Source organism: Cherax quadricarinatus, chromosome 17, assembly GCF_038502225.1.
Source record: "Cherax quadricarinatus isolate ZL_2023a chromosome 17, ASM3850222v1, whole genome shotgun sequence".
Lineage (NCBI taxonomy): Eukaryota > Metazoa > Arthropoda > Malacostraca > Decapoda > Parastacidae > Cherax > Cherax quadricarinatus.
The window spans coordinates 4477768-4498776 of NC_091308.1; the positions used below are offsets into that span (position 1 = coordinate 4477768).

The 21009-nt window shown below is 39.4% G+C and overlaps 1 protein-coding gene across 4 annotated transcripts in view; it reads right to left on the reverse strand.

Moving 5' to 3' along the window:
• Nucleotides 1-21009, reverse strand: part of mbc (myoblast city) — a 238864-nt gene that overhangs the window by 59391 nt on the left and 158464 nt on the right. For 3 of the 4 annotated variants that reach the window (XM_070085737.1, XM_070085736.1, XM_070085735.1), the window contains one exon: nt 13671-13796. The exons of the other annotated variant lie outside the window; for it this stretch is intronic. In XM_070085737.1, the coding sequence (XP_069941838.1) occupies nt 13671-13796 (126 nt within the window). The remainder of the gene's footprint in view (nt 1-13670; nt 13797-21009) is intronic. 4 annotated transcript variants of the gene reach the window in all.

Below are 21009 nucleotides of genomic sequence, written 5' to 3' on the forward strand. Positions count from 1 at the left end.
TGTTGAAAATGTCAAAATAGAGGGAGCTAGGAATTTTTATAAGCAAAGGCTTGTCATCAGAAAATCAAATAAAGGCAGTAGAGAGAAATTCATATGATACATTGGCAACTTCAAAACAGGAAAAAAAAAATTATGTTCAGAAAACACTAGACCCAAACTGAAAACACGAAACAAAAGTGGCACTAACATATATACACTTGTAGATGAATGGTTCAGAGAAGCGACATGTTGATAAATTAGACACATGTGCAACTCTTGGGTATCTTTATTGAGGAAACGTTTCGCCACACAGTGGCTTCATCAGTCCATACAAAGGAGAATCTTGAAGAACAGGAGGAGAATGAGGTAAACCATACCCCCAGCCGGGATTGAACCCGCGGTCATAGAGTCTCAAAACTCCAGCCCGTCGCGTTAGCCACTAGACCAGCTAGCCACAATAAGATTCATCCAACTAGGTATATTTCTACACCATAGGAAGGTTAGCACAGGCACCTCTGTGACCACAAATGCAAGTTTTTACAGATGAATCTCCAGCTAGCGTGGCCGTGATGAACTCTAGCTCAAGTCCCTTCACTGCCGTCAACATGACTCAAGAAATCGTAATGACACGATTTCTTGAGTCATGTTGACGGCAGTGAAGGGACTTGAGCTAGAGTTCGTCACGGCCACGCTAGCTGGAGATTCATCTGTAAAAACTTGCATTTGTGGTCACAGAGGTGCCTGTGCTAACCTTCCTATGGTGTAGAAATATACCTAGTTGGATGAATCTTATTGTGGCTAGCTGGTCTAGTGGCTAACGCGACGGGCTGGAGTTTTGAGACTCTATGACCGCGGGTTCAATCCCGGCCGGGGGTATGGTTTGTTTGCAATCGTGTCATTACGATTTCTTGAGAGAATGAGGTAATCAGTCCCTCAACCTTGAGTCGATGTGGTCAGTCCATCAATCTTCTATTCATCAATCAATCATCATCAGTCAATCAATCAATCATCAGTCCATCAATCTTCTATTCAAGATTGATGGACTGACCACATCGACTCAAGGTTGAGGGACTGATTACCTCATTCTCCTCCTGTTCTTCAAGATTCTCCTTTGTATGGACTGATGAAGCCACTGTGTGGCGAAACGTTTCCTCAATAAAGATACCCAAGAGTTGCACATGTGTCTAATTTATCAACATATATACACTTGAAACAATGTTCTCACAAATAGTGGTAGAACATTGGAATGGGATCCAAGAAGTACTAAGTGCCAGAAATATTTTTTTTATAAATAGGACAGAAGAGGCACAGCTCTGCTACAGTAGCTACTGTATTATAAGTTTTTTTTTTTTCAACAAGTCGGCCGTCTCCCACCGAGGCAGGGTGACCCAAAAAAGAAAGAAAATACTTTCATCATCATTCAACACTTTCACCACACCCACACATTATCACTGTTTTTGCAGAGGTGCTCAGAATACAACAGTTTAGAAGCATACACATATAAAGATACACAACATATCCCTCCAAATTGCCAATATCCCAAACCCCTCCTTAAAGTGCAGGCATTGTACTTCCCATTTCCAGGACTCAAGTCCGACTATATGAAAATAACCGGTTTCCCTGAATCCCTTCACTAAATACAGTGGACCCCCGGTTAACGATATTTTTTCACTCCAAAAGTATGTTCAGGTGCCAGTACTGACCGAATTTATTCCCATAAGGAATATTGTGAAGTAGATTAGTCCATTTCAGACCCCCAAACATACACGTACAAACGCACTTACATAAATACACTTACATAATTGGTCGCATTCGGAGGTAATCGTTATGCGGGGGTCCACTGTACAGTGGACCCCCGCATAACGATGGCATCACATAGCGATTAATCCGCATACCGCTTACTTTAATCGCAAAAATTTTGCCGTGCATACCGATTAAAAACCCGCTCACCGATTTTCGTCCGAGACGCGTCCAATGTGCGCCCTCAGCCAGCCTCACATGTGTCGCCCGTGCCATTGTTTACCAGCCAGCCTCCGCGGTAACATCCAAGCATACACTCGGAATATTTCGTATTATTACAGTGTTTTCGGTGCTGTTTCTGGAAAATAAGTGACCATGGGCCCCAAGAAAGCTTCTAGTGCCAACCGTACACCAATAAGGGTGAGAATTCCCATTGAAATGAAGAAAGAGATCATTGATAAGTATGAAAGTGGAGTGCGTATCGCCGACATAGTCAAGTTGTACAAGAAACCCCAATCAACCATCGCTACTATTGTGGGCACCAGAAAGACAATCAAGGAAGCTGTTCTTGCCAAAGGTTTAACTGTGTTTTCGAAACAAAGATCGCAAGTGATGGAAGATGTTGAGAGACTCTTATTGGTGTGGATAAATGAAAAACAGCTAGCAGGAGATAGCGTCTCTCAAGCGATCATATGTGAAAAGGCTAGGAAGTTGCATGAGGATTTAATTAAAAAAATGCCTGCAACTAGTGATGATGTGAGTGAATTTAAGGCCAGCAAAGGTTGGTTTGAGAGATTTAAGAAGCGTAGTGGCATCCATAGTGTGATAAGGCATGGTGAGGCTGCCAGTTCGGACCACAAAGCAGCTGAAAAATATGTGCAGGAATTCAAGGAGTACATAGACAGTGAAGGACTGAAACCTGAACAAGTGTTTAATTGTGATGAAACAGGCCTGTTCTGGAAGAAAATGCCAAGCAGGACCTACATTACTCAGGAGGAAAAGGCACTCCCAGGACATAAGCCTATGAAAGACAGGCTTACTCTTCTCATGTGTGCCAATGCTACTGGTGATTGCAAAGTGAAGCCTTTATTAGTGTATCACTCTGAAACTCCCAGAGCGTTCAGGCAAAAGAATGTCCTCAAGGATAATTTGTGTGTGCTGAGGAGGGCAAACAGTAAGGCATGGGTCACTAGGGACTTTTTCTATAACTGGTTACACCATGCATTTGCCCCCAATGTGAAAGATTACCTAACTGAAAAGAAATTAGAACTTAAGTGCCTCCTGGTGTTAGACAATGCCCCTGGTCATCCTACAGACGTGGCAGAGCGACTTTATGGGGACATGAGCTTCATTAAGGTGAAGTTTTTGCCTCCTAATACCACTCCTCTCCTGCAGCCCATGGACCAGCAGGTTATTGCAAACTTCAAAAAACTGTACACAAAAGCTCTGTTTGAAAGGTGCTTTGTAGTGACCTCAGAAACTCAACTGACTCTAAGAGAGTTTTGGAGAGATCACTTTAATATCCTCAATTGTGTAAACCTTATAGGTAAGGCTTGGGAGGGAGTGACTAAGAAGACCTTGAACTCTGCTTGGAAGAAACTGTGGCCAGAATGTGTAGACAAAAGGGATTTTGAAGGGTTTGAGGCTAACCCTGAGATGATTATGCCACTTGAGGAATCCATTGTGGCATTGGGAAAGTCCTTGGGGTTGGAGGTTAGTGGGGAGGATGTGGAAGAGTTGGTGGAGGAGGACAATGAAGAACTAACCACTGATGAGCTGATAGATCAACTTCAACAGCAAGAGGCCAGACCTGGGGAAACTGGTTCAGAGGAGGGGAGAGAGAAATTGAAGAAGTTGCCTACTACAAAGATTAAGGAAATCTGTGCAAAGTGGCTTGAAGTGCAAACCTTCATGGATGAAAATCACCCTCACACAGCTATTGCAAGCCGTGCTGGTGATTATTACACTGACAATGTTGTGAAACACTTTAGGCAAGTCATAAAGGAACGAGAGGTACAGGCCACTATGGACAGATATCTTGTGCGAAAGAAGTCCAGTGACTCTGAAGCTGGCCCTAGTGGCATTAAAAGAAGAAGGGAAGTAACCCCAGAAAAGGACTTGCTACCTCAAGTCCTAATGGAAGGGGATTCCCCTTCTAAACACTAACACTCTCTCTCCCCTCCCATCAATCATCACCAGATCTTCAATAAAAGTAAGTGTCATGTAAGTGTGCATGCCTTTTTCAGTTTGTGTGTATTAAAATTAACATTTCATGTGGTAAAAAATTTTTTTTTTCATACTTTTGGGTGTCTTGCACGGATTAATTTTATTTCCATTATTTCTTATGGGGAAAATTCATTCACATAACAATTATTTCGCATAACAATTACCCCTCTTGCACGGATTAAAATCGTTATCCGGGGGTCCACTGTATTACCCTGCTCACACTCCAACAGGTCGTCAGGTCCCAAGTACCATTCGTCTCCATTCACTCCTATCTAACACGTTCATGCACGCTTGCTGGAAGTCCAAGCCCCTTGCCCACAAAACCTCCTTTACCCCCTCTCTTCAACCCTTTCGAGGACGACCCCTACCCCGCCTTCCTTCCCCTATAGATTTATATGCTTTCCATGTCATCCTACTTTGATCCATTCTCTCTAAATGACGAAACCACCTCAACAACCCCTCTACTGCCCTATGACTAATACTTTTATTAACTCCACACCTTTTCCTAATTTTCACACTCCGAATTTTCTGCATTATATTTACACCACACATTGCCCTTAAACAGGACATCTCCACTGCCTCCAACCGTCTCCTCGCTGCTGCATTTACCACCCAAGCTTCACACCCATATAAGAGTGTTGGTACTACTATACTTTCATACATTCCCTTCTTTGCCTCCATAGATAATGTTTTTTGACTCCCACATATACCTCAATGCACCACTCACCTTTTTTCCCTCATCAATTCTATGATTAACCTCATCCTTCATAAATCCATCCGCCGACATGTCAACTCCCAAGTATCTGAAAACATTCACTTTTTCCATACTCCTCCTCCCCAATTTGATATCCAATTTTTCTTTATCTAAATCATTTGATACCCTCATCACCTTACTCTTTTCTATGTTCACTTTCAACTTTCTACCTTTACACACATTCCCAAACCCATCCACTAACCTTTGCAATTTTTCTTTAGAATCTCCCATAAGCACAGTATCATCAGCAAAAAGTAACTGTGTCAATTCCCATTTTGAATTTGATTCCCCAAAATTTAATCCCACCCCTCTCCCAAACACCCTATCATTTACTTCCTTTACAACTCCATCTATAAATATATTAAACAACCATGGTGACATTACACATCCCTGTCTAAGACCTACTTTTACCGGGAAGTATTCTCCCTCTCTTCTACACACCCTAACCTGAGCCTCACTATCCTCATAAAACTCTTTACAGCATTTAATTACTTACCACCTATTCCATATACTTGCAACATCTGCCACATTGCTCCTCTATCCACTCTATCATATGTCTTTTCTAAATCCATAAATGCAATAAAAACTTCCCTACCTTTATCTAAATACTGTTCACATATATGCTTCAATGTACTCACTTGATCTACACATCCCCTACCCACTCTGAAACCTCCTTGCTCATCCGCAATCCTACATTCTGTCTTACCTCTAATTCTTTCAGTTATAACCCTACCGTACACTTTTCCTGGTATACTCAGTAAACTTATTCCTCTATAATTTTTAGTCTCTTTTGTCCCCTTTCCCTTTATATAAAGGGACTATACATGCTCTCCGCCAATCCCTAGGTACCTTCCCCTCTTTCATACATTTATTAAACAAAAGTACCAACCACTCCAACACTATATCTCCCCCTGCTTTTAACATTTCTGTCATGATCCCATCAGTTCCAGCTGCTTTACCCCCTTTCATTCTATGTGATGCCTCACATACCTCCCCCACACTTACATTCTGCTTTTCTTCCCTCCTAAAAGATGGTATACCTCCCTGACCAGTGCATGAAATTACTGCCCGTCTTTCTTCCTTAACATTTAAAAGTTCCTCAAAATATTCTTGCCATCTACCTAATACCTCCATCTCCCCACCTACTAACTCCCCTACTCTGTTTTTAACCGACAAATCCATACTTTCCCTAGGCTTTCTTAACTTGTTGAACTCACTCCAAAATTTTTTCTTATTTTCATTAAAATTTCTTGACAGTGCTTCTCCCACTCTATCATCTGCTCTCCTTTTGCACTCTCTCACCACTCTCTTTACCTTTCTTTTACTCTCCATATACTCTGCTCTTCTTATAACACTTCTGCTTTGTAAAAACCTCTCATAAGCTACCTTTTTCTCTTTTATCACACCCTTTGCTTCATCCTTCCACCAATCACTCCTCTTTCCTCCTGCCCCCACCCTCCTATAACCACAAACTTCTGCCCCACATTCTAATACTGCATTTTTAAAACTATTCCAACCCTCTTTAACCCCCCCACTACTCATCTTTGCCCTAGCCCACCTTTCTGCCAATAGTCGCTTATATCTCACCCGAACTTCCTCCTCCCTTAGTTTATACACTTTCACCTCCCTCTTACTTGTTGTTGCCACCTTCCTCTTTTCCCATCTACCTCTTACTCTAACTGTAGCTACAACTAAATAATGATCCGATATATCAGTTGCCCCTCTATAAACATGTACAACCTGGAGCCTACCCATCAACCTTTTATCCACCAATACATAATCTAGTAAACTACTTTCATTACGTGCTACATCATACCTTGTATATTTATTTATCCTCTTTTTCATAAAATATGTATTACTTATTACCAAATCTCTTTCTACACATAGCTCAATTAAAGGCTCCCCATTTACATTTACCCCTGGCACCCCAAATTTATCTACTACTCCCTAATAAGTAACCACAGATATTTAATGTCTCTGTCTGTCTGTCTGTCTGTCTGTCTGTCTCTCTCTCTCTCACACTCACTCAAGCTCACTCACACACACACACACACACACACACACACACACACACACACACACACACACACACACACACACACACACACACACACACACACAGTGGGACTGGGCATCTCTCCATGGGTCCTTAGAGAGGGAGCAGAGATGCTGTGTGTGCCACTAACCACAATTTCCAACACATCCCTTGAAACTGGGCAACTACCTGAGGTATGGAAGACAGCAAATGTAGTCCCCATCCTCGAAAAAAGAGACAGAAACGAAGCACTAAACTATAGACCAGTGTCATTGATGTGTATAGAATGCAAAGTCATGGAGAAGACTATCAGGAGGCAAGTGCTGGAGCACCTGGAACAGAACAAGATCATAAATGACAACCAGCACGGATTCATGGAAGGCGAATCCTGTGTCACAAACCTTCTGGAGTTTTATGACAAGGTAACAGAAGTAAGACACAAGACAGAGGGGTGGGTTGACTGCATTTTCTTGGACTGCAAGAAGGCCTTCGACACAGTTCCTCACAAGAGATTAGTGCAGAAGCTAGAGGATCAGGCACATATAACAGGAAGGGCACTGCAATGAATCAGAGAATACCTGACAGGGAGGCAACAGCGAGTCATGGTACATCATGAGGAATCACAGTGGGCGCCCGTGACGAGTGGGGTCCCACAGGGGTCAGTCCTAGGACCAGTGCTATTTTTGGAATATGTGAATGACATGAAGGAAGGGATAGACTCAGAAGTGTCCCATTTTGCAGATGATGTGAAGTTAATGAGGAAAATTAAATCAAATAAGGATCAGGCAGGACTACAAAGAGACCTGGACAGGCTGGATGAGTGGTCCAGCAACTGGCTCCTTGAATTTAACCCTGCCAAATGCAAAGTCATAAAGATCGGGGAAAAGCAAAGAAGATCACAGACAGAGTATAGGTTAGGTGGCCAAAGACGGCAAACCTCACTCAAGGAGAAAGATCTTGGGGTGAGTATAATACCGAGCATGTCTCTGGAAGCACACATTAACCAAATAACTGCTGCAGCATATGGGCACCTGGCAAACCTGAGAATGCGTTTCAATACCTCAGTAAGGAATTGTTCAAGACTCTGTACACCGTGTAGGTCAGGCCCATACTGGAGTATGCAGCACCAGTTTGGAACTCACACCTGGTCAACTATGTCAAGAAATTAGAGAAAGTGCAAAGGTTTGCAACAAGGCTAGTTCCAGAGCTAAGGGGAATGTCCTACAAAGAAAGATTAAGGGAAATCGGCCTGATGACACTGGAGGACAGGAGGGTTGGGGATGACATGATAATGACATACAAAATTCTGTAAGGAATAGATAAAATAGGTGAGTACACATACCCAAAAAAAAAAAAAAAGTTGAAATACATGCTACAAAATTGCTTCCAGAACTGATAAGTATAAATTATGAAGAAAGACTGAAACACTGAAGAAAAATTGTACTGTACTCTCATTCACTGATCAGAGAAAAGGTGGAAAAATAACATGCAAGATATACTATGATGCATATATACAATGATAAAGAAATCTTCATTAACAGGGGAAAAAAGGAGGCTACAACTGGAAACAGACAAAAAGGGAGCTGAAATGATACCAAATATATTTTTCTGTTGGAAGGGAAGGCAAGTAATGTATGGTATGGTCACAAAAAAATCTTGAAAGGAAATTTGATAATGGACTTTTGCATAATTTAAAGCCAATATAAACTGAGTAAAATTCCTCTCTTTCTGACCGGAGCTATTATTAACCCTTAAATTGTCCAAACGTAGATCTATGTTTGCATGTGTAGCGCTCCAAACATAGATCTATTTTTTTTTACATAAGAAACAATGTAAAATAAAACGTAGATCTACGTTTGGAGCACTACGCGTGCGAACGTAGATCTACGTTTGGACAGTTTAAGGGTTAAAGATGAAGATATGCTATGCATAGTATAAGTGGCTTTGGCATGCTGCTCTTATCTGTATTTTTTTGTACCTCTGTATGTGTGCTCAAATTGTAAATAAATAAATAAATAAATAAATATACTAGTCAAAATATCTGTACAAACTAAAGTACTGTACCTCCACTTGCCTTCTGTCATAAGTCTTTATGAGTAATTAAAGAGATACACCTATATTTCATATTCCTTCTCTCACTTTCATAGATAGTGGACGGTCCATTCGCGTATGTGTACACGTGCCTACATACCCACATTCCTCTCACTCAAATAGTCACGCATGCATGCACATATGTACAGAGATGCAGGAAGGAAAAACTTGAAAAGTGTAAAATAGTTGAAAGACAGAAAAGGACAGATGAGAACAGAGAAGTAAGAAGACTGGCCAGCAACAAATATACATGCTAGGATCAGAAGAAAGGCTGAGAGACAACTTGAGAATAACATAGAAGCAAAAGTCAAATCTGAACCAAAACTACTTCACAGCTACAGCATTGGGCTAATCCGGGGGGAGGCACATAGACCTGCTTCGCATGGGTCAGTAGGCCTGCTGCAGTGTTCCTTCTTTCTTATGTTCTTATGTAAGACGACAGTACAGGACTATAAAATTCAACTGAAGAAGGAAGGAAGGTAGAAAGGAAGAAGAGCTCATGAACAATGACAAGGAAGTTGACAAAATGATCTGAAGAAGTCTTCTCAGTGGAAACTGGGACAATACCAAAGACTAAGGAACAAGGGTACCAACAAGTACTTTATGCTATTCACACAACTGAGAAAGAGGTTAAGAAACTGTTGATAGACCTGGCTATATCAAAGGCAATGGGAACTGATGTGTCACCATGGATTCTGCAGGAGGGTGCAAAAGCAATGTCTAAACCACTAGCTATGATCCACATTAAGTCAATGGGAATGGGGCAACTACCAGAGATTTGGAAGATAGCAAATGTAATCACTATATTTAAGAAAGGAGACAGACAGGAGGCATTAGGCTACAGACCAGTTTCTCTGACATGCATACCTTTCCAGGTAACGGAGAAAATTATCAGGGAGAGTAGTAGAACACTTGAGAGTTGTTGTTTCATAAACAATAACCAATATGGGTTTTGGGATGGGAAATCTTCTCTTACTAACTTGCTGGAGTTCTATGACAAATTAATGTGTGTGAAAAGAGAGAGGGGGTTGGGTGGATTGCATTTTTTTTTTTTTTTTGACTGTAAGAAGAAATTTGATATTGTACCCCACAAGAGGCTCTGCCAAAAGCTTGAGATTCAGACAGAAATAATGGAATGTACTCTGGTGAATCAAAGAGAATCATAGTGGAAGGGAGCAAAGAGTGATTGCCAGGCAAGAGATGTCAGAATGGGAAAGAGTAACTAGCATGGTTCTGAAAGGATCAGTATTAGAAAAGGTACTGTTTCTGGATTATGTAAATGACATTCCAGATGAGAATAATTCAGATATATCCCTGTTTGCTGATGTAAAACTAATGAGGAGAATAAATCCAGATGAGGACAAGGAAAGGATCCAAAGTATAAGTATTCAGAGGTTAAATTATACATACAGAAGTAAAACTTCAATATAACAAACCTCTATGCAATGTCCTTTGGATATATAACACACAAAAGTTTTGAACTGACAAAGGCTTGGTGAGTCTACTGTATATGGGTGTATGGGAGAATCACTGATGCAGCAGACCAAGTCCATTGCATCGCATATTTCTTTCTTTCTTTCAACACATTGACCGTATCCCACCAAGGCGGGGTGGCCCAAAAAGAAAAACGAAAGTTTCTCTTTTTAAATTAAGCAATTTATACGGGAGAAGGGGTTACTAGTCCCTTGCTCCCGGCATTTTAGTCGCCTCTTACAACACGCATGGCTTACAGAGGAAGAATTCTGTTCCACTTCCCCATGGAGATAAGAGGAAATAAACAAGAACAAGAACTAGAAAGAAAATAGAAGAAAACCCAGAGGGGTGTGTATATATATGCTTGTACATGTATGTGTAGTGTGATCTAGGTGTAAGTAGAAGTACCAAGATGTTCCTGAAATCTTGCATGTTTATGAGACAGAAAAAAGGACACCAGCAATCCTACCATCATGTAAAACAATTACAGGCTTTCGTTTTACACTCACTTGGCAGGACGGTAGTACCTCCCTGGGTGGTTGCTGTCTACCAACCTACTACCTAGAATCGCATATTTATCTATACATATTATGGTGTTTTGTGTTACTTTATTTAAAATATAAAATATTGTATTGTACTATACTTTTAACTTATCAGAAAATTTACTGTGTTGTCTTGTATTAGTTTTTCTTAGTACCTTTATGTCCAGTCATGTCATCGATGCCAGGGACTAAGTCCATTGCACAGGCATTGGTATGTGTCCAGTACAGTGGATCCTCGACCAACGATATTAATCTGTTCCAGAGAGCTCATCATTAGACAAAATTATCGTTAGTTGAATTAATTTTCCCCATAAGAAATAATGGAAATCAAATTAATCTGTTCAAGACACCCAAAAGTATGAAAAAAAAAAAATATTTTTACCACATGAAATATACATTTTCCTACACACAAACAGAAGGATAGATGCACAATACATGTATACATATGTATATTGTGTAATGAAGAATAAATGACACTTTACCTTTATTTTTAATTAAATCATCATGCAACTGCCTTGCCTTTTCACATATGATCGCTTGAGAGATGCTATCTCCTGATATCTGTTTTTTCGTTTATCCACACCAATAATAGTTTCTCAACATTTCGACTACTTGCGATCTGTGTTTCGAAAACATACTTGCACCTTTCACAACAACAGCTTCCTTGATTGCCTTTCTGTTGGCCAAGATAGTAACGATGGTTGATTGGGGTTTGTTATACAACCTGTCCAGCTCGGAGACACGCACTCCAGTTTCATACTTTGTGATGATCTCCTCCTTCATTTCAATTGTAATTCTCACCCTTTTTACCACAGAGTTGGCACTAGAAGCTTTCTTGGGGCCCATGGTGGCTTATTTTGCAGTTACAAGCACTAAAAACACTGGAATACAAAATGTACTGAATGTATGCGTGGATGCGACTGCACTGGCTTGTAAACACTGGCACACTAACTGAAGGCAGGGCAGCTAAGGTGCGCTCAGGCCAGACGGGACACATGGACGCGTTCGGGACGAATCATGTTAGTCGAATTTATCGTTAGACGATGCTTTCGTTGGTCAGGGGTCCACTGTGCTATCACTGACAGTGTGGACCTAGTGTGCTGCACCAGAAATTTCAATATAATGGATTTTCATTTAATAAGGCACCCCCCTCCCCTTATTAGTCCATTATACTACTGTTTAACTGAATACACATTTATCCATCTTCAATATGTGTCATGCAAAGTTCTTCTATTGCATAGCATTCAGTTCTACCTCAGATGTGTAGCTGGCCACCTTAGTGTTCAATCCCAACTGTGCCTTAATCATATAATTAGTTTGGTCATCATTGTCATTAGAATCTTCTGTTCATGTGTGACTGGTACACCCAAAGCACACACTAAAGATTCCAATTTCATCCATGACAGGCACTCATTTAGGCAAGAGATATAACAATCATAACTCTTGTCATCATTATATACTACTTGTCTCCATCCTTACAAGTTCCACCACGAGTAGTACACAAATTCTTGTTGTCTGGTGGACAAATCCATAAAAAAAATTCAAGTAAATTTCTTACTAAAAAGGAATCCAAGCTCAATAATTTTTTACACAGAGCTGGAGGGCCAAAAATTTGTCTTTTTATGAAAACTCTCATCAATAGAGAGGTGAGGTAAGGGAGATTACTGCTCATGCAAGTAAGTGATGGGGTAGATTAAAATGGTTAACAAGTGAATGCCAAAGTACAATATTTTATCCCATTTTACCTGGAATGTTACTATAAACTCAATCTCTTTACTTAGAATGTAGTTCCATCATGCAGCCCTTCCTATGACAGCACAGCTGCAATATTTATTAAAAACAGAATTATTTCTGGCATAAAGACTTAATTTGATAGCGAAAATCTCACAAAGTCATCCGGTACTTTGGCACAGCAGTTTACAACTGTCAAATGCACCATGTAATATCTCTGCTGTTATTTCACACACTACAGGAGCTGTGCCTGAATTTATCTAAACAAAAGAGACAACTCCGAATTAATCACTTCTATTTCATTCCCAACGAAAAACAACAATTATATAATAGATATGCATTGTAATAAAAAGATGTTAAAGTAGACTAACTGATTGGCCTAAGCAGCACTGTACAGAATGCTAAAATAAAAACCAAAGTTTAGAAAAAGAACTGTTCTTTCAAATACAAGTAATTATCCTTCCCTTTTGATGAGTTACTCCTAAAATTGAAAACATTCATTTTGGGAATATGTTAAAAACTGATGCTTTGTATTAATTTTTCATAATTAATTATTAGACCAAAGATACTGTTATCGTGATTCATGAAATCGTAATAACGTGACTGCAAACAAACCACAGAACAAATGGGGGTTGAAACCCATGGCAAGCGAGCTGTAAAACTCCAGGTTAATGGCTAAAGCACTTGTTCCATGGTTTATATTGTCATTTCTAGCCAATTCTACGATCATTTGGCTTAATGCAAATTTATTACAAGGTTGCAAATTTTTTATACATGTGATTTCTGATGTATACTAATTCCATCAATAAAAAGAAAAATACAAATCCTATGATGACAGTAGTGTAATAAATCTTCATATAGCAAAAAAAAAAAAAGTTTGATGAATGTCTAGCCCTGACATCTGACACAGCAATGCCCATTTTGATAAAAAGCCAAGCCTTGACTGAGTGCTTACAAAAATACATAACCAAATTTGAAAAACAGCAACAGAATATCCACATGGAACTTTGTGATAAAACTCATAGCTAAAAAAATAAAGTAAGAAATTTCCCTAAATTACAAAAAGATAAGGAAGTTAAAGTGAAGATGATGGACTTACATAAACATAAAGTCAGAAGAGAGGCTAGAGATAGCATGCAGGCCACGGGTGAAGCTCATGCGGGGCTTGTCAATGCGAGGTTCCTCTCTCAGGGACAACAGCTCCCCGACGTCTGCTTCTACACTACTGCAAGGCAACCACTTCATGCTGTGGCTCAAAAGGTATTGCACAGGGCACTCATGCAAGATTTACTTAGCTTTACTTTTTGGCTCAGTAACATGCTCCTCAAATGAAAATAAGCAATTACTAAAGGAGTTGCAGTAACAAAAAAATACAATGGAGTATAAATTAACAATATTTACATGGACACGTCCTCATTTCAACAACCACACATTTACTCAGTACATTTTTCTAGTATTATTATGATTTTCACATTTATTCTTACTTCTGGGATATGCTTGGATTAGTGCCAGTAACACTGATCAATGCAAAGTAAGAAACCATTTAGATAGAAATATGAAACACTAACAGACCTGCATATTTTAACATTAATCAGAAGCTGATGAAGGTCTCCAAGAATGAAATATAGAAATCTCTCTTACCCACATTTTGCATTTCTGTCCAAGTGATTTTTTATTTCTGGTAGACATGTAATAGCAACTATGGTGAAAAATATTTTTTCAAACATTAACCCAAATACATACAAAAATTACTATGGCTCTAAGCACACTGCAGGTAAATATATTTTAAAATACATAATCACAAAATCAGATTTAATTAATCATCTTAAGAAAGGCAGGTAAATTCCCAGCAAATGAAGAGTACAACAGGTTAGCTATCACTAAAGCAATAATGTGTTCTGGATGTACAATATATCATTGCTGATATTGCTAGTGCTCTCTCTTTCTCATTAACTATCTGTTTACTGTCTCTCTTTTTTTCTGTTCTTTCTTTCCACTGTCTCTTAACTCTCTCTTATTACACTTTCTTTCTACTATCTCTTAACTTTCTCTTGTTTCACATACTCCATGTGCAATCTCCACCCTCACCTTTTCAGTTTCATTCACATTACCTATTTCTCAGTGCCAAATTATTTACATGAGCAAAGCTATCCTTGTAATGCTCTATTTGTCACAGACTTTTGCTCAGACCCATGTGTGTATATTTTATGGTTATAACTACTATTTTTTCTCTGTCTACCATTGAAGGCCTTTTCAGTGTCTTTAGTCTCTCTCCATAATACACATTACCGAATTCTGAAATTCACTTAGTAGTACATCTCTGATATTTTCAAACAGATTAATATTTTTTGGTCAGGACACATATTTTAATTTTTATTTAATATGTTGCAGCATTTTACTATCTAGAATGTGTCTGAAAACTTTTTTCAAAATTTTCCTTTTCAATACAGCCTCTCCTCACTTAACGACAGAGTTAGGTTCCTAGGACCCCGTCGGTAAACGAATTCATTGCAAAATGAGGAGCATACTGTAATGGCAGTGGATTTGTGTCAATCATCTTTGATATTGTTTAAATGTCACCTTTATACCATTTATAAATTTTTTGGTATATTTTTAAATGTTTATACAGCAGCATACTGTATATTGTAATAAACAGAATTTAGGAAATCAGCTCTAATACACATTAAGTATTTAGGTATGCATACTGGTCAGAGAGCCCGGTGTAAGTCCGAGGCGTTGGTAAATGAGTACATCGCTAAGTGAGGAGAGGCTGTACTGTAGCATTGGTGCTGGTGTCTCACTAAAGAACCCCAATGAAAATAAATCTGAATTTGATGAGTTATATGTTATTTCTAAATAATTTCCATTAAGGTATGATAAAAAAATTATGTGCTTTTGAGAACCATTATATATTTTATAATACTGTCTGTAAAATCATCTGTGATTACTTAACTAAAGCTTAGAATAAAGCAATAATCTGATTGTTGGGTGATCGTGGTTCCAAAATAAATTCCATCCATATCTAATTCTATATTCAACGTTCTCAACAATTTATCACAAATATACAATCTTCATGGAACCCATTTTTTTTCTTTAATTTCTTCCCTTTATATGGCACTTGTTTTTTTTTTTAACACAGCAGTTTCCCACCAAAGTAGGGTGATTAAAAAATTAAAATATATTTACCATTCAATAGATGTCATGCCAAAAGTAAGGAGACATTATATTTCAAATGACCTTCCAAACTGCAACATCCCCATTCCTCCTTCAGACTGCAGGCACTGTACTACCAACCTTCAGGACTGTAGTTGCTTTCCAATACATAACACTTATCTCCAGTGCAAAATTTGAAGGGCTATTCATCATTCTGTTCAATTAACCTAGATTTTCTTGCAGCGCTTCAGTCTTTTTTGTTTCTTATTTTGAATAAATGTTTTGCGTCACCGACAAATATTCATACGTAGTAGCTATATATCTCTTCTGATAATTTATTTATAAAAATTACAATCATTAATTATGGGAACAAGTACTGACCATTATGGGAACCTACTAGTAACATTTCCCCATGAGGAATTCTTTCCTTAACTATTCGCATTTCTTTTTTAAACCAACATCTCTTTATAGGTAGTAGGTTGGTAGACAGCAACCACCCAGGGAAGTACTACCGTCCTGCCAGATGACTGTGAAACAAAAACCTGTAACTGTTTTGCATGATGGTAGGATTGCTGGTTTCTTTTTCTGTCTCATAAACACGCTAAGATAACAGGGATATCTTGCTACTCCTACTTACACTTTGGTCACACTTCACAGACACGCACATGCATATATATATATACATACATCTAGGTTTTTCTCCTTTTTCTAAATAGCTCTCGTTCTTTTTTATTTCTTCTATTGTCCATGGGGAAGTGGAAAAGAATCTTTCCTCCGTAAGCCATGCGTGTCGTATGAGGCGACTAAAATGCCGGGAGCAATGGGCTAGTAACCCCTTCTCCTGTATACAATTACTAAAAAAGAGAAGAAGAAAAACTTTATAAAACTGGGTTGCTTAAATGTGCGTGGATGTAGTGCGGATGACAAGAAACAGATGATTGCTGATGTTATGAATGAAAAGAAGTTGGATGTCCTGGCCCTAAGCGAAACAAAGCTGAAGGGGGTAGGAGAGTTTCAGTGGGGGGAAATAAATGGGATTAAATCTGGAGTATCTGAGAGAGTTAGAGCAAAGGAAGGGGTAGCAGTAATGTTAAATGATCAGTTATGGAAGGAGAAAAGAGAATATGAATGTGTAAATTCAAGAATTATGTGGATTAAAGTAAAGGTTGGATGCGAGAAGTGGGTCATAATAAGCGTGTATGCACCTGGAGAAGAGAGGAATGCAGAGGAGAGAGAGAGATTTTGGGAGATGTTAAGTGAATGTATAGGAGCCTTTGAACCAAGTGAGAGAGTAATTGTGGTAGGGGACTTGAATGCTAAAGTAGGAGAAACTTTTAGAGAGGGTGTGGTAGGTAAGTTTGGGGTGCCAGGTGTAAATGATAATGGGAGCCCTTTGATTGAACTTTGTATAGAAAGGGGTTTAGTTATAGGTAATACATATTTTAAGAAAAAGAGGATAAATAAGTATACACGATATGATGTAGGGCGAAATGACAGTAGTTTGTTGGATTATGTATTGGTAGATAAAAGACTGTTGAGTAGACTTCAGGATGTACATGTTTATAGAGGGGCCACAGATATATCAGATCACTTTCTAGTTGTAGCTACACTGAGAGTAAAAGGTAGATGGGATACAAGGAGAATAGAAGCATCAGGGAAGAGAGAGGTGAAGGTTTATAAACTAAAAGAGGAGGCAGTTAGGGTAAGATATAAACAGCTATTGGAGGATAGATGGGCTAATGAGAGCATAGGCAATGGGGTCGAAGAGGTATGGGGTAGGTTTAAAAATGTAGTGTTAGAGTGTTCAGCAGAAGTTTGTGGTTACAGGAAAGTGGGTGCAGGAGGGAAGAGGAGCGATTGGTGGAATGATGATGTAAAGAGAGTAGTAAGGGAGAAAAAGTTAGCATATGAGAAGTTTTTACAAAGTAGAAGTGATGCAAGGAGGGAAGAGTATATGGAGAAAAAGAGAGAAGTTAAGAGAGTGGTGAAGCAATGTAAAAAGAGAGCAAATGAGAGAGTGGGTGAGATGTTATCAACAAATTTTGTTGAAAATAAGAAAAAGTTTTGGAGTGAGATTAACAAGTTAAGAAAGCCTAGAGAACAAATGGATTTGTCAGTTAAAAATAGGAGAGGAGAGTTATTAAATGGAGAGTTAGAGGTATTGGGAAGATGGAAGGAATATTTTGAGGAATTGTTAAATGTTGATGAAGATAGGGAAGCTGTGATTTCGTGTATAGGGCAAGGAGGAATAACATCTTGTAGGAGTGAGGAAGAGCCAGTTGTGAGTGTGGGGGAAGTTCGTGAGGTAGTAGGTAAAATGAAAGGGGGTAAGGCAGCCGGGATTGATGGGATAAAGATAGAAATGTTAAAAGCAGGTGGGGATATAGTTTTGGAGTGGTTGGTGCAATTATTTAATAAATGTATGGAAGAAGGTAAGGTACCTAGGGATTGGCAGAGAGCATGCATAGTTCCTTTGTATAAAGGCAAAGGGGATAAAAGAGAGTGCAAAAATTATAGGGGGATAAGTCTGTTGAGTGTACCTGGTAAAGTGTATGGTAGAGTTATAATTGAAAGAATTAAGAGTAAGACGGAGAATAGGATAGCAGATGAACAAGGAGGCTTTAGGAAAGGTAGGGGGTGTGTGGACCAGGTGTTTACAGTGAAACATATAAGTGAACAGTATTTAGATAAGGCTAAAGAGGTCTTTGTGGCATTTATGGATTTGGAAAAGGCGTATGACAGGGTGGATAGGGGGGCAATGTGGCAGATGTTGCAAGTGTATGGTGTAGGAGGTAGGTTACTGAAAGCAGTGAAGAGTTTTTACGAGGATAGTGAGGCTCAAGTTAGAGTATGTAGGAAAGAGGGAAATTTTTTCCCAGTAAAAGTAGGCCTTAGACAAGGATGTGTGATGTCACCGTGGTTGTTTAATATATTTATAGATGGGGTTGTAAGAGAAGTAAATGCGAGGGTCTTGGCAAGAGGCGTGGAGTTAAAAGATAAAGAATCACACACAAAGTGGGAGTTGTCACAGCTGCTCTTTGCTGATGACACTGTGCTCTTGGGAGATTCTGAAGAGAAGTTGCAGAGATTGGTGGATGAATTTGGTAGGGTGTGCAAAAGAAGAAAATTAAAGGTGAATACAGGAAAGAGTAAGGTTATGAGGATAACAAAAAGATTAGGTGATGAAAGATTGAATATCAGATTGGAGGGAGAGAGTATGGAGGAGGTGAACGTATTCAGATATTTGGGAGTGGACGTGTCAGCAGATGGGTCTATGAAAGACGAGGTGAATCATAGAATTGATGAGGGAAAAAGAGTGAGTGGTGCACTTAGGAGTCTGTGGAGACAAAGAACTTTGTCCTTGGAGGCAAAGAGGGGAATGTATGAGAGTATAGTTTTACCAACGCTCTTATATGGGTGTGAAGCGTGGGTGATGAATGTTGCAGCGAGGAGAAGGCTGGAGGCAGTGGAGATGTCATGTCTGAGGGCAATGTGTGGTGTGAATATAATGCAGAGAATTCGTAGTTTGGAAGTTAGGAGGAGGTGCGGGATTACCAAAACTGTTGTCCAGAGGGCTGAGGAAGGGTTGTTGAGGTGGTTCGGACATGTAGAGAGAATGGAGCGAAACAGAATGACTTCAAGAGTGTATCAGTCTGTAGTGGAAGGAAGGCGGGGTAGGGGTCGGCCTAGGAAGGGTTGGAGGGAGGGGGTAAAGGAGGTTTTGTGTGCGAGGGGCTTGGACTTCCAGCAGGCATGCGTGAGCGTGTTTGATAGGAGTGAATGGAGACAAATGGTTTTTAATACTTGACGTGCTGTTGGAGTGTGAGCAAAGTAACATTTATGAAGGGATTCAGGGAAACCGGCAGGCCGGACTTGAGTCCTGGAGATGGGAAGTACAGTGCCTGCACTCTGAAGGAGGGGTGTTAATGTTGCAGTTTAAAAACTGTAGTGTAAAGCACCCTTCTGGCAAGACAGTGATGGAGTGAATGATGGTGAAAGTTTTTCTTTTTCGGGCCACCCTGCCTTGGTGGGAATCGGCCGGTGTGATAATAAAAAAAATAAAAATAAATCTCTTTATACAGTATATTGTAATATATATTTTGCCATTTATTCCTCTTATATTTTGTAGTTTACACATTAACCTTTCATGAGATTTATGTTGCACTTTTATGTTAACTTCTCTGTTTTAATACTGCAGCTGATATTTACTGTGTGTGTTAAACCAACTCTTCTCTAAAGACTGCTCCTGTTATTTTACATCCAGTGTTAATGACAAAGGCACATAGTTAACCCATAAACGGTCCAAACGTATATATACGTTCACTACCCCAGTACCCCGAATATTTTGAAAAATAAAAAAAATCTTTAAAAAAAAAAAAAAAAAAAAAAAGAGCACATTTTTCTAAGTGTTATAGGATAAAAAATTTTTTTTTTAGGGTCAGTACTTACCAAGATATGACACCCAGAAGTTGGCACTGGATGCTCACGTGACAGCAACATCAAGTCCTACCGCTTGCAGAAGTGTTGCCGATATACCTTTTTTCTATTTTTCATATTATTTTATATAATTTTTATGTTCTGATAATTACAATTTATAGTAGTTCTTGTCATTTCATACCCAATCTTTGTTCTGACGCTAGTATTAGGTACTGAAATTGTACTCACATTGTCACAAAACACACTGACAGGTGGACATTTACACATGCCTTGGCCATTTACTATTGTCTTGGAATATATACAAAGTATTTATAGGTCCCAGCAATATTTTGGATATGTGGAAGTGTATGAGGAGGAGGAGGACTGGCAGCAGCAGCAGCAGCTAGCCAGTCAGTCAGCTAGCCAGTCAGTCAGCTAGCCAGTCAGCCAGTCAGCCAGTCAGCCAGTCAGCCAGTCAGCCAGTCAGCCAGTCAGCCAGCCAGCCAGCCAGCCAGCCAGCTAGCCTGCCAGCCAGCTAGCATTGTTTCTCTTTACTTAGGGCATAGGTTATAAGACATTCTGAAAGGGTGTTGCACAAATTTTGCACATGGGTTATTATCGAGGCTTTTTGATATTTCCTCGACCACTTGTGGCCACATTCACCTCAAAGCCACTAAATTCAGGGCCAAAATCACTTTCCTCTTAAAATGGGAGTGTTAATACTACATTACATCAGTGAATCCCAGGTTATTGCTGCGCTGTTTGCTCTAGCTGGCGCTCATTTGAACTGGTGCTCCCACAAGGTACTAAGTGGCCCCAGATTTTTTTAATACCACGCACACTGAGTGTTAGGACCCATTCAATGCTGA